Source organism: Temnothorax curvispinosus, unplaced genomic scaffold (genome assembly GCF_003070985.1).
Source record: "Temnothorax curvispinosus isolate PA1 unplaced genomic scaffold, ASM307098v1 QBEX01010286.1, whole genome shotgun sequence".
Taxonomy (NCBI): domain Eukaryota; kingdom Metazoa; phylum Arthropoda; class Insecta; order Hymenoptera; family Formicidae; genus Temnothorax; species Temnothorax curvispinosus.
This window is the reverse complement of record NW_020220066.1, coordinates 20,545-34,309: the sequence shown is the minus strand read 5'-3', so window position 1 is coordinate 34,309 and position 13,765 is coordinate 20,545. Positions and strand designations below refer to the sequence as shown.

Here is a 13,765-nt window from a genome sequence, read left to right as displayed (position 1 = left end):
AAGAGATATTGCCCCTACTTAAGCGCCAAGCAGAACTTTAAAAAGCAATTACCGCAACGACATGGAATTACACTAATTACGCTTAGACACTAAATATAATTAATAATTGTTGATATATATCTAATCAATTAATTTTGAGCATTAGATGAATTTCTTCGGTGTATATTTTCCGTAGAAATTATATAGCGTAATGTGTAAAATGTATTTTTATTGTCTAATATGTCGAAAGATAGAAACTTCACTTTTATGAAATTTTTTACGCTGTTATTAGAAGTTTAGAACTCCGTTAAATAGTGAAATTTTGCTTATAAAGATTTATAAAAGTAAAATCCTGTGCACGAGAATAATAGAATTTTCCCTCCGTAAATCATATCGTGACATGGTTTCAGCGATAAAACAACGAACAACGTATAAAAATATTAAAATTATTGAAATAGAATTCATGATATTGTTATTGTGTATGTATATATGCTTAATATACAAAAATATTAATATACATTTCCAATATTTCTATTTTTAAAAATCCGAATACGAGAAAATCAACGATCAATCATACGAAAATCTTCAGCATCACAAAATAAACACTCAAAAATACCGTTTGCAATGCAATGATGCAACAAGGTACGCACATGCGCGCGGATACATCTGCACTCGCCACTTCCTGCAGTTCGAGCAGGCACGAGAGCCGAAGGGTGACGAAAACGAATCGTCTTCTAGCTTCATCTGACGCGTACATTACTTTCGTCTACCATCCCTCTCTAGCGTGCTCGAATCGATGACTCTTTCGGACACAAAGGGAACAGATAAAAGCTCCCTTTTACGTAGAAACTGAACCCCTGCATCTCGGGGAAAATCCGACGGGTCGACAAGGACGGCGAAGAAGCGAGAGGGCTTTACCCCGAGCGACAAAGAGGGCCATACGGACGGAGAAGAAAGGGCAAGGAGGAAGGACCCTGACCTCCATCCAAGGCTCTCTCTCGCACTCTTCTCTAAAGAAACCTGAAAAGAGAGCCAGTTTTGCTCCTCACGTAGAGGTAGAGAACGAAACGGTCGAGGGAACCAGGTAGTAGGGCATTTTTCGTACGGCTCGTCTTTCGAGTTTCTGCAACGCGTTCAGCGGCGCCGATAGAAGAGGGAGAAAGGGCCCTTTTTCCCCCGTCACGTCCCTTTTCCTCTCACTCGGCTTGGCGTTTTCAACACACTCTCGCTTCTTCTTGCCCGAACATATTGTTGCGCGCCGGGCCCTACGGCGAGGGCAGAGGGGCCTCTCTACTCTAACCCCCGCCTGTTCTCCTTGCCCATCCCTCCTTCTTCTGCCCTTTCCTACCGGTACTTCGACAGAACGACCGTCGGTTCCCGGTCGAGATCCCCCAAAACGACGGCAGCTGCTGCAGAAAACCGGTGCAGCACGCCGTATAATCATATTGTTGTATTGCCATCGCCGCCCTCTCCTCCTTCACCATCTTTCGCTCTGCCCTAGACGTCCTAGCTCAATTCGTACAAAACGCTGCCAGAAAAACTATTTTTCTTAGCGCTACGATTTAGCGAACCACGATCAAAACTACTTTCTGTGATAACATTTATATTCCAAATATATTGCAGCGTAAAGCATAACTATGCCGATAAAATCCAAAATCTAGACTCGTAAATCATTACAAACCAACCTTAAAATATAGTTTAATACGCTCTATAATTTGTGCGTTAACGATCTTAAATTCTTTTTTAACTACTACTTGCATGAAAGATGTTTCAAACAAGAATTCGATCCGTTTAAAAAATCATAAGTAACTTTGAAATCTCAGACGCAATCGTGTCTAAAACGAAATTATCCCCCTTGATACCATGCAATTTTCTTTTGAAACATTTCTACGAGTAATTAAACAATAATTGAAGGTTGTTAAGTCTAGTGAACTTCCATGTATGATACCATATTCAATCTCTGGAATGTTGATATAACATGATACAGATAATTCGCGAAATAAGAAGTGTTAATAGCAATAATTTGAAACGAAGGCGATTAATTTCTTAAGTAACAGTATATTGAATAATAATTTTTGTAAGCTAAAACAGTTTCTATAAATCACAACTGTAGAAATCTCATTGCCATTAAAAGCTCGAAGCATAATATCAATTATCTCACATTTACCTACATAAAGCGTACTTTAATCTTTAATCTTTGAAATCTCTTGTAGATCACAATTTATAAATTAAATCCATTTTCACTGCAAGCATGAATGATGTGAGAAAAAATACTTTTCATAATATTTCCGAGCTTTGTGTGCTCATGCTGTGAAAACGCACTGTCGGCCAGTATTGGCGTTAGTAAAAGCAGTTTCAACCCTTTAGGTAATAAGAGGCACGGCTTGCGGAGGGTAGAAACAATGGCCTGTACGCCGGCTGGCTCGTAAGCCGGTGGAAGCATACGGCGCGCGACGGCAATCGGAATACTTGACGATCGCGGGACACGAGAATTTCGACGAATTTCCAGCTGTATTTCAGTATTTACTGACCGTGCCCCGCGGAACGCGTTGTTCCGGAACGACGTGTACTCGTGTGCTATTTCGCACACAATAGGATCCGTTTCGAGACGAATTAAATCGTAGGATGTGCTTTGCGCGACGAAAACTTTACGGAATGTTTAAAAGAGTGCTCGTTGAGAAGCACTGGTTTTTAATAGCTCACACGTGGACTAAGCAGACACCCCGCGGTGCACGAGAAGAATGTACTTCTCGGACGCGCCGCACTTAGGCGACAAGTTCCTATCGCGGCGAATAACATCGGGACGTCATTGTCTTTTCGGTCGCATTGAGCGCATGTGTGCAATGTGCATTCAGTTCGGCACTGGCCAATTGCCATGTGCTCCACGAAAGCAGCCGCGAAAATATCCTCTCGGCCAAAGTCGCAAAGGCCAGTCTTTCGAAAAACACGTGCGACGCGTGGCTTTCGTCAGGTTTCGCCGAAAAGGTGTCGGATATACGCGAGTTAATTGCGGAACCGCGAGTGAAAAGCGCGTTAACCTAAAAACAAGTCTGGTTTTAAGTGTCATCGCTGAGAATCGCCACATTGCGTCTTTTCACATATAGAAATATCGCAATCAATAAGATAATAAAAGAAAAAGAAATTACTTTTGATATCTTTAAACTTATTGTTAGTAATATGTCTTGTATAACTTTCCATCAAATTTTAAATTATATTTACGATCAAAATAGAACATCCTGTCTTTAATTATTCTGCTTCACGCATATTTATTTAAATTTAGTTAATTTTAAAACGAATTTGCATATCACCCGTTCAAGATTCTTTTTATATATATAGATGATGCTATACAGCTGTCAAATAAATTTCGGAACAATTTCTCTCTTTCGAGAACTACTTAATTGGCGTGTGTCCGCGTCTTTCTGCAAAACTTGCCGCAGCAAGTTTACGTTTGTATGTGACGAGCCTCGCCACGCAGGCAATAACGTCATTATCAAATTGTTTGCATCTCGTGCAGGAACACTTGTTGAAGCACGATTGACAATAAGCGTTGTACGTCTGCTGAAAGTTTATACGTCGACGATTCGCGGGCTGTCTGAAGAAGCGTTACGCGCTACTTATCCGCCGATAGCGTGAAAATTGCGTGGCTTATATTTTTCTGTATCAGAGATACTAGTAGAAAACAGTACGTTGTTTTAATTGCATGTTAGACTGTCGAGAAGAAGGAACACCCTCGTTCCGTGCTATTAGAGAGATTAACAATTTTGATTCGTGCTCGAAATCTGCGCATTATTGTTACCTTACGTCCATCATAGTACAGTTTTGTACAGTAAAAATATAGTAAATTAATATATATTCCACAATTTTCCTGTGACAGAGGTTTGGTTTTTTATATAAAACGTGGAAAAAAAACTTAAACGTATATAATTTTTATATTAATTTTTATTATTTTACAGTCAATGAAAGATTAATTTCCGGGACTCATGTCTTCAAGAAATTTTGTTTTTACCAAAAGAGTAATAAGAATTAAAGTAACCAGTGTTACCTTGATTCTCATTACTATTTCGATAGAGATACGGCAGAAGACAGGAATGTATTATATGGATAAAAAAATGGATTCTGTATTCAGCTTTTATGACATTTCATAAAATTCACAAAACTTAGCGAACTTCCGAAAAAACATCGAACATTAACATAACAAGACTTAGATCAGTCCCGTTACCTCTTCAGATAAGACGAACAGAAAAATCGTATTAGCAAACTTTCGCGAGTAAATGACTTCCAGGTTCTTATGCAAACTCGCGAAGTTTCCTTCACGCCGCGCTTTCCACGGAAAAGAAAAGCAGATGTGATTCCGATTGAAATGCTTTCAGAATATCACCATGGTTGGCTTATTTTTAATTATCGACATGTACTTATAGTGATTGAAGATACAAGCTTACGTTAATTTTTACATTGTCGCCTTAACTCGAATCTGGAGTTTAAATCATTTTTTTTTGTATATAATCCTAAAGGTCAATTGCGACATCAATTTATTTAAGTATCCAAAATGTCATAAAATTGATATATGCAATGAATAATAGGATATCCGTGTGGTTAACCATTGGTGTCATTCTGAGCAGTTTTTCAGCCAGAAGCACTATCACCTGCGTCCGTTTCCAGACGTACTGGCACGGCAAAATTGTCGGGCACGACCGTCGGGGTTTATTAATAAACATCGGGGAACACGTGCCCGGTCGCCCTTTGTCGCCGACGACCAGACCGTTGAACGGGGGTTGAGAGGGGACAGCTGAGAGAAGAAGCAGACCATTTTACGAACGCGCAAGATGGCCACGCGCCACCGCGCAGTAGTTCCGCGGATGGATAAACAGAATTTCCTGCGCATAGAAATTCGCGCGCCACGCAATCTCACACGCCACGTACAGCAAAATCCGGATTCAGTCGAGACGCCGCCGTTTCGTGCCGTGCTGATCGTACAACAGATCGTATCGAGATCCAGGGAAGCGCACGCTAGTGTCGTTCGCAGATTTCGCCAGGCGATGCATCCAATTTTATCGGTGCATTTCAATGTCGCGATATAGCAGAGGCGAATGAGTGAGCAGTGACAGTGTTTCCCTCATAATACTTCATGTTTTCCAAGGATTAAGTAGCCGCATACAATGGCCACAGCCGCATTGTTAGCTCGTCATTCATATAAATGATTGATTATTTCAGTTTTGTTTGTGTCTGTTCGCGCGTAACTCTTTCCTACTTTTTTATTGCCTCTTAATCAATGATCTCTCAGTGTTAAATAACTAAAAAGTCTCTTGCGAACATGGGATTCAAGTTAAATAAAATTATATATTTATAAATGGAGTATCTCATATCAATTATACTGGGAATGATAATTTAATATAATTCGAACAAAGAAAACAATTTATTTTTATGTTCAGAAATTAAAGATCAATCTACTATCGATCTTGCATATTTTTACAATGATATAAAGCCGCGATGTGAGAATGCGATACGCCTATAATTAATGGTAGCAATTAACTACCATTAATTGACATTAATGATAGCTATTAATGCTAACGAGCCACGCGATTCCAAAATTCATGCAACGGACACGACGAGCAGTTTTACACGGAGCTATGCATTAAATATGACGCGTGCTAACGCGCAAGACCGATGATGACTTTTTTACGAGTTATCTTGTAGCCAAGTGTGCTATTTTCAAAAGAAACAACAGCGAATTGAACGCCGATCGAAAATAGACCGATCGAAGAGAAGTGGAGTATGCCGTAGTTTAATCGCACCTCCTGAGGGGGCAATTAGGAAATCGATTCAGATTGGTTACATCCAATTTTACATGGAAATATTTTTGTAATACAGTTTTCGGTAGTCGTGTTTCTTCTAAGAGTTTTCATTAACGATCAATGTTGAAAGATTCGTTTACTTACGTTTTTTTTACGCACTGTGTACGTTCGTTTGTCGCACTGCAGCTATTGCCGTGATAATCCCAAAATGACGATACACAAACAGTACTATACACCAAGGTTAGGAGGGATCTTCCGCCCGTGTGGAATCCGCGTGATCTGTATGAACCACGATGCACTATCGGAAAGACGACTATTCGGCTCGCTAGAGGAATACTCGGAAATATTGTAGGCACCTTGTTACATCCAGAGTGGTTTTCGGCCAGTACGTTAGTCCACCACGCGCTACGAACAGTGCTCGGTTTTTTTTTGCGATCGAGAGCGCGCGCAAAACGCAACCGACGCCGACGAAGGCCCACGTGCGAATGCCCGAGTCTTCCGTTTGAGTTGTCGCGGCTACTGCATGGCGCTTCAGTTCGCCAGTTTCCTTTTGCCAGTTGGTTTGCCATCGAGTCTCTCGATTGGCCGACATTTATTCCCACTCCCGTGTACGGATACGTGCGCACGCAGGCAGCCCCATGCCCCAGGAAACACGAGCGCTGAAATTCAAAAAGCGGGTACGATCGGTGTTTTCACGCGGTATTCGGCGACGCTGGTTCCGCGGTGGTGAGATGCTTCTCGCGGGCATGGGCAGGGTAATGACTTGTTGCCGGGTGATCGATTGTCCCGAGAAACACGTGTGCGCGACGGGGACCCTGCATAATCGCGGGCAAGTTGTCGATCTTTTCTTTTTTCTGAGGTGTTTGTGTGTTCTATAGATTTTCCTCGAGACTCCACCGAAACTTGACGATAATTGACGTAATTATAGCCTATTTATATTCTTTTCGATTGGAATTTTTACTCAAAATTTTCAATTATGATTTATTCCATTGAATAAATATATAGATTTATGAAGAGTGCACACAGCCGTATAAATTGACACTTATACATATAATTACAATTGAATTCTATTTTAGTAATAATTCCTCTTTCAAAATTCTAGAAATATATTTATTAAATCAATATATTTTTAAAATGAACCTCTTATAATTTGTATATTAAAAATACATCTCAACAAATAACAACATATGTTAGCATTTATTGTGGAATCAGTTATTAAAAGAATTATTAAAAGAATTTTATTACTTTATTAGAGTGAAAAAATACACTTTTCTTTTCCGCGAGGATTTCTCCTAAGAAAGTGCATAACAAAGCGAAACGATTCTGAGGGATCTACGAGGCGAGGCGGTGGTCCGCGGAAGAGCATCAGCTGTTCGAATTATTATCGTTGCAGACGATGGCAGATGTTCGCTAGCCTGAAACGTTCTCCCCCGAAAGCTTTGAACTCGCTGATCCTTTTTCTTTCAAGCCGGTGAAAAACTCACGGAGGAAAGCGCACCTTTTCGACGCTTTGCACGAACCAATGCATCAACGCATACAGAAAATAAATGCATGTTATCTTGAATTATAGAATGCCAGGATATCCGGCATCCCGCATTGTATAATGATTCTTTTAAAACTATATCAAAAATCTCTTAACGCTACGTTAATTGATACTTTTTTATATTTAAATATCAAGTATATAACTAAATAATGTTGAACAAATTGTAGTATATTTTTCATAAGTCTATATAAAGTCTATTTATTAGTTGATGACTTCGGAAAAATGTTAACTTGTTATTGCAATTTTGTTAGATTAGAATAACTTTTCTGCGAAAGCAATTTTCTTACGTGCAACTTATGCATTGCTTCTTGTTATTAATGTATATTAATAATATTAATATTATGAAAGAAATTCTCTCTTTTTATGTACGAAAATATAGAAACTATTATTTATCATTAACGTTGAACTCGTCAAGCAAATTTATTTAATAATTTTAATGTTCTGAATAGAAGCCTAGCATGAATTTTAACTATATCATCCTTCATAGATAGTTTTATGATACTCATCAGTAACGACCTACTCGAGTTACGATTATGTTCTTATGAAACTCAATGTGAAGTAGTCTTCATGGTGCTTCTTGTACGCGTTATGCCAACAAATCACAGTCTTAAGATAGTCGTAAGGAATTTTATTATACGGGGCTTACGGGGGGTAGGCAACCAGGCAGCGATAATTCGTAGCTGCCCAGCTACATACGTTCTCTTTGATGCCAAGGATAGACGAAGCTCAGGAACATCGCATTGTTCGAAACCTGCCGTTACTTACGTGCGACGGAATATAGGATATCATCGTCCGTCGCGTCCGCGCTCGAAGGAGACCCCATAGGTTCATGGCACGCGCTGCCAGCTGCCCCACAGCTGTCTCTCCTCTGTCGTCCCCCATATACGAGACCAGGGTTCTTACCCAACCGTGGTGCATTTACCACACCGAACGAACCGTTTCGCTTCTGTGTGCACGACGCACGTGCGTACGACTCGGCAATATTTTATTAGCGTTGCATGGCACGTTGCGACGAGTGAAGCACCCATTCGAGTCCTCCCAAGAAATGAATCTCGACAAGTACTTGATCCGGAAAATCCGTCAAAATATTCTGAACAATCTCCCAAACTTCCGAAATCGCCATCTCAATCGCACAAAATTATAGTCATTGTTAAACGTCTTTATTCATTGTAATTATTAAATGCGCAGCATTGAACTTATTGACTTTTGGAATTTCTGAATCTAATTTATTTTTAAAAATGTTACCGTATTCTGATCAATTAATCTTTCAAATAAATTATAACCAGTAAAAATATAATCTCAAGTGCGAATAGAGTTATTATTATTTAAAGGAATATATCTAAATCTCTGAAAAGTTCAATAGCCGCTATTTCTCGTACGAAATATACATGCTGAATTGCATATACGTATGGTGCCACTGGGAAGTGGGACTATATGCATGGGGCTTTACATTTGCGGTTTCCCATCCGGCTCGACCGGCGCAGTCTCGCAGGAAATAGTCCTGGAGTATCCTAGAGGATACAGGGCTATTGGGTTTCGCGTGAAAAAAAAAAGAACGAGATCGCGCCGGCACCATAAAGTGGGTATGAGAAGAGGATACGAGGAGACGTAAGTGCTCGTACGAAAAATAAAAAGGACCGTGAAGGGGGAAAAGCGAAGTGCACACGCCAAGAACCGGAAATCCCAGGGCGTTCAACTCTGACCGGTATATATTTAGATTTAAAGAGACCCGATCTAGTCCGATTTCATAGATACGTACATGGATAAGCGATTAATCGATAACCCCGATGTTGAAAGTAACACTTGAATCTTATGGAACCTATCACCATCTCGTCCCAGAATTATTCTCATCGCTTGAAAGCAAAAGATTTTGTGTGTTTATAGTAGTCATAATTTAGAAACTAAAAGTTACTGCATGAGTCTGAAACTTCGTCGCTGCAAAAGAAGTAAGATTACAAACAATCGTTAAATCGCATCGTTAAAATTATCAGAATCGTGCTAGATTATTTATGGCGCGCGTAGAAACACGTAACGAAATACGAATAAAATCGCAGCATGGAGTTCACAAGGCGACACGTCGAAGGGACCATCACCTAGTAGGCAGATCTATCTCAATCATTAATTCCTACGATAACTTGTTCGAAAACGTTTTGCAGATATCATCCTGAACGGAGCTTATTACGCGAGAGCCATGTGCTTTGAAACAGAATTATTTACGATTACACGTTCGAGAGAAATGGGCATTAAATTGACCGGCCACGTGGCCGTCGATAGCATCGTCGTCGTTTTTAAAGAAAACTTAACACTTCCGCGAAGGAAGCCGATCATTTCCTATCTCGTGTTTATTGCACAATCGCGCACGCGATACCGACATGGCTCACCCACATAACCGCGCCGCGAACTCACGGAATCGACGGGGCGAGCGACGGCGACGTGCCACTCCGCTTATCGTATACACGGCGTACACGCGTGTCACGCCGAGAGTGGTAACGATCGAGGGAAATTACTGTAATCGCGGCGTGTCAGAGTTTCGCGATTGACTCACCCGCCGTCTGTAAAGCTCCCGTCTTTGGCACGCTCTTCAGGACGGAGGCACGCGCGACTTGTTGAAACCATGCCGCCTGGGTATGTTAAGAGCGAAAGCGCAACGACGACAATAATTAAATATCCGGGTATATACGTATTTGCATATCGTATCCGCACACTTTCCGTGCTTTTTCCGCATCTTCTACAACCTACTTTTTTCTGGATACGCATTAATTTGTTTCGCAAATTTAACAGTATTCCTTTAATTATAATATGATGATAATATTCTTGACGAACGATATTTGTGTCGCTTGGCAAATGAAGGTAAATATCGGAACGTGTTTTTTTGTTCTTCTGATTTTTAAATATTATACCTTGCTTATCGCCGCGAACTGAATGTTGATGCGCGATTTAGATTACGAAAATCTGCTGGCTGAAAAATTACGCGCGAAAACTGCAAAGTACCGGTATCTTTAAAGACACAATACCAGCGGTTGGCGGCCTTCTCGAAATAGACGAGGAGCCCCAGCCCTCCAAACTCGTCCGAAAATAAAACAGGTTTCTTCCTTGCGAGCGGCGACGTCCAATTGGTCGAGACTCCGACGAAACAGTCATTTATTTATTATCCGACGTTTATTTCCGATGGCAGTTGTCGTCGTCAATGTGCCACTCATGTAGATCAACGAAACTCGAATGCCATTAGTGAATCATGTTATTGATTGGCTTACGGAAAATCAATCCCGAACAACTGTGCAATCCTGTGAACAATTGTTCAAACAAACTACACATGTAGAAACTCGTGTTATCAAGAATACGAACTTCTCATGATGGACATTCTCGTGAAGTATTACTATTTTTACACGTGTCGCAATTGCTTTCAATAATGTTATCAATTACGGATTCGATCACAGAATTGTGAATACCTACAGTGATGTGATTAAAAAATTTGTGAATTGGTTACAATTACTCGAAGGATTTTTTCCTAGCAATAATAATGTGCATAATTACTAAAAAAAATTTTAAAAAAGAGTTATACGCATTATTGTTGCAATTAGGCTTCTAGCTATTACAGAAAAATAATAATTATTTATAATTATTTGTATAACTTTTTCATAATTTTTATTTGAATTTTTGTACGTAGTGCACAAAACATTGCTCATCCAATGTGTATTTTCTCACGAGGTTCTATGTCATTAACTGTAGATAATTTTAATTTCTGTGGAATAATTAAATGCTTAGATATAATAGAGTATTAGATATACTAATCATTGAGAGATATATATAATTATCTCTCAGAGAGATTATATAATAACTATAGTTTATAAGAAATTATAATTTCTTAAAAATCAAATACATTGATATGAAATGCTAAGGTAATAATTATATTTTAACCAATAAGGGTGCCATAAATCAAAATACAATTAGATAAAATTGACAGACAATATATTTCAATGATTGACAGTACAATATAGGTACATCTCTGTTATCTATTGACTAATGTTGCAAGTATTTCGTGAATAATTACCTTTCCCTAAATAGTACAACAATGGATATCATTAAATATAATATAAAAAAAAACTTTTTAAAAGCTTTTAACCCATATAAATGCATTTAAAAAAAAAATGTGTAAGGAGAACTTGTGAATGTATCAAAAATATAATTATACATAGAAAAAATAAATTATAACAAAAATTTCTCTATTTTATCAGAACATTACGAAGCAAAATATATCAAGTGTTTCTAAAAATGTCCGTAACTCTAGTATATAGCTGACTCGAAAAATAATTATAATATTTCGTATTAAATATAATAAATACAGTATAATAAATTGTAATTTTAAACACATTAACTTTCATATTAATTTAGCTTAAGATTTCTTCTCAGGATCTTATTTATCTTGTGTATTTAATAGATATCTTTGTATGAATAATTTTTAACTGCAACATTTTAATTTTTATAAGTTTATCAGATATAATCTACTTTACGATTTGGTGGAATTTATGTATAATGAACTTTGTATAAAAAATATGACTTATTTTAGTTATTTTAAGGGTCTAAAACCGCTGATATTCGGTAGCTGATAGTTCGAAGGAATAATCGAAGGATATAATCGATTAAAATCCGTGCCTACATATTCGTTTGTGTGATCGGGCGAGAATGGCGCGGGAAGAGGTGGATTATGTCCCGGATAAACATTGTATTTATCGTCGTGATAAAAATTGGCGGGTTGTTCATACGGTACGTTATAGCTAATCTGACTGTACGGTTGCGTTGTTGTAATGTCCACGTGTTGTATATTCTGCGGATACCCACCATAATATCCTGGGAAGTGCGGGTATTCCTTATAACCGCCATAATAATGATGATGATGTGTTGTATTTGTATCGTTAGGTGAACTTGTCGTAGTTGCGTTATCTGGTACGGTCTGATTCGCAGCTTGAAAATTCAAGGTTGCTCGCAAATCGGCGGCATTCACTTGGAGATATTCACGCTCTCTGGCTGTTCCCTTGCCATGTTTCCGTTGGCCCTCTTTGCACTCGCCTATCATACCCTAATAAAATTTGTAATAGTACAAATCAACGTGCAATGTGTTGTCGCGAATCAAGCGCAATTAAGTATATCTCCGCGAGAAAATGCTCAAAAAGTATTACATATTTTCACGTGTACGATATAATATATATATATACACAAGTAAACGATATAACGATATAAATTAACAAAAGTATTAATATCATTTATTATTAGGACATTATGGAAATTATCTTTTAACGAACCTACATTATACGCGCCTCAAAACAGAAACGACATAAAGTAAAAAAATATTTCTGTTACAACGTAAGAGATTAGTTACGACTAGACACGCAGGACTTTATACAAGATACCGCTCCGTTTAAGAGCCAATACCTCAACGCGCGCGTTATCTTGACACATACACATTGTGGGTCCAAATAAAATTACGGGCACACACGTATCTAGTCATTCACGCGTGGAAGCTACGAAAGAGTAACGATAGACACGATGAAGCCTTTAATCATTTGTCATATGAACACCTGTCGTACAAGTATGTTATTATCCGAGCATACGCGATAAGATGACCTGTTCTTGCATGAATAGATCCAGCCGTAGACCCAATAGGAAAGGTACGTGCCGCGTTTATCGGGTCATCCCGGTATGTAAGTAAACTCGAAAACCTTGAAGCTCGCTTTAGGATTTTGCTTAGAGATTAAGAGCTACGCTCCTATTAGATTAGATAATACGTAGCATACTGTAAGTAAAGCGATTAATAACTGTAATTTATGCATAAATATATCACTGTACACTAATACTTTCGCGCAATTAATTGAGCGTACGAGTAATCGATGTTGGTGTTTTTGAGAAAGCACGGTACTCGTTACCGAGTGAGATGCTCATCGAGATAAAACGTCGCGTGGCTTTCCGCTCTGATTTCTATTTGCTCACCACGGCACGAGCCGAGATCTATTACATCCTTACCTTCTCTTCCGCGTTTCGATTGGCTTCGGCTTGCAATCTTATGCGATCATCAGCCCCGTTGCCCGCGTTCTCCGTGTCTTCTGCATAGTCCTCGTTGTTTCCCACGAGATCGTTCGGTCTGTTGTCGAACAGGTTTATTACTTGAGGCGTTAGATCGTTCTGCGACGTCTGGGTTTTTACGGCGCCGATCGTTGGCGCGAATCCAAAGGGACCGGGATACAAGAACGGATATGGTAGAAAGGGAGCTTGCGGATATTGGCCGTAATAGGCGGTGAAGTATGGTGAGGTTTTGGAGACACCTAGGTTTATGCCGAACATCTGTGGCATCTTGGCGATCATCTTGCTCTTCACGGTGGAGGATGCCGCGGTGGCTAATCCGCCGAAGCCGAGGCCAGTTAGAAAGGCTAAGCTACTCAGAAATCGTCCTCTCCTC

General features: G+C 39.3%; 2 protein-coding genes across 4 annotated transcripts in view; both read right to left on the bottom strand.

Moving 5' to 3' along the window:
- The window catches only part of LOC112460013 (RNA-binding protein 24-like), a 28,519-nt gene extending 22,203 nt beyond the window's left edge, over window positions 1-6,316 (bottom strand). The window contains exon 1 of one of the 3 annotated variants that reach the window (XM_025024423.1): window positions 5,916-6,316. The gene's annotated coding sequence lies outside the window, so the exon portion shown is untranslated. Of the gene's footprint in view, window positions 1-4,198; window positions 4,599-5,915 lie in introns of those variants that run through there. The other 2 variants (XM_025024425.1, XM_025024424.1) reach the window with 2 other exon arrangements.
- A 5,391-nt stretch (window positions 6,317-11,707) lies between these two features.
- LOC112460023 lies at window positions 11,708-13,743 on the bottom strand. Its single transcript, XM_025024438.1, has 2 exons — window positions 13,333-13,743; window positions 11,708-12,391 (listed from the first exon to the last, which is right to left on the bottom strand). Exons 1-2 carry the CDS (start codon window positions 13,669-13,671, stop codon window positions 11,882-11,884), a joined length of 849 nt encoding a protein of 282 aa, XP_024880206.1. The 5' UTR covers window positions 13,672-13,743; the 3' UTR covers window positions 11,708-11,881.
- Between the last annotated feature and the right edge of the window lie 22 nt (window positions 13,744-13,765).

What these genes read in the sequence shown, in the direction of transcription:
- LOC112460023 (XM_025024438.1), bottom strand. Translation starts at nt 13,671, where the DNA reads ATGATCGCCAAGATGCCACAGATGTTCGGCATAAACCTAGGTGTCTCC. An exon ending in ATCGAAACGCGGAAGAGAAG is followed by an intron (nt 12,392 to 13,332) that starts GTAAGGATGTAA and finishes AAATTTTATTAG; the next exon opens with GGTATGATAGGCGAGTGCAA.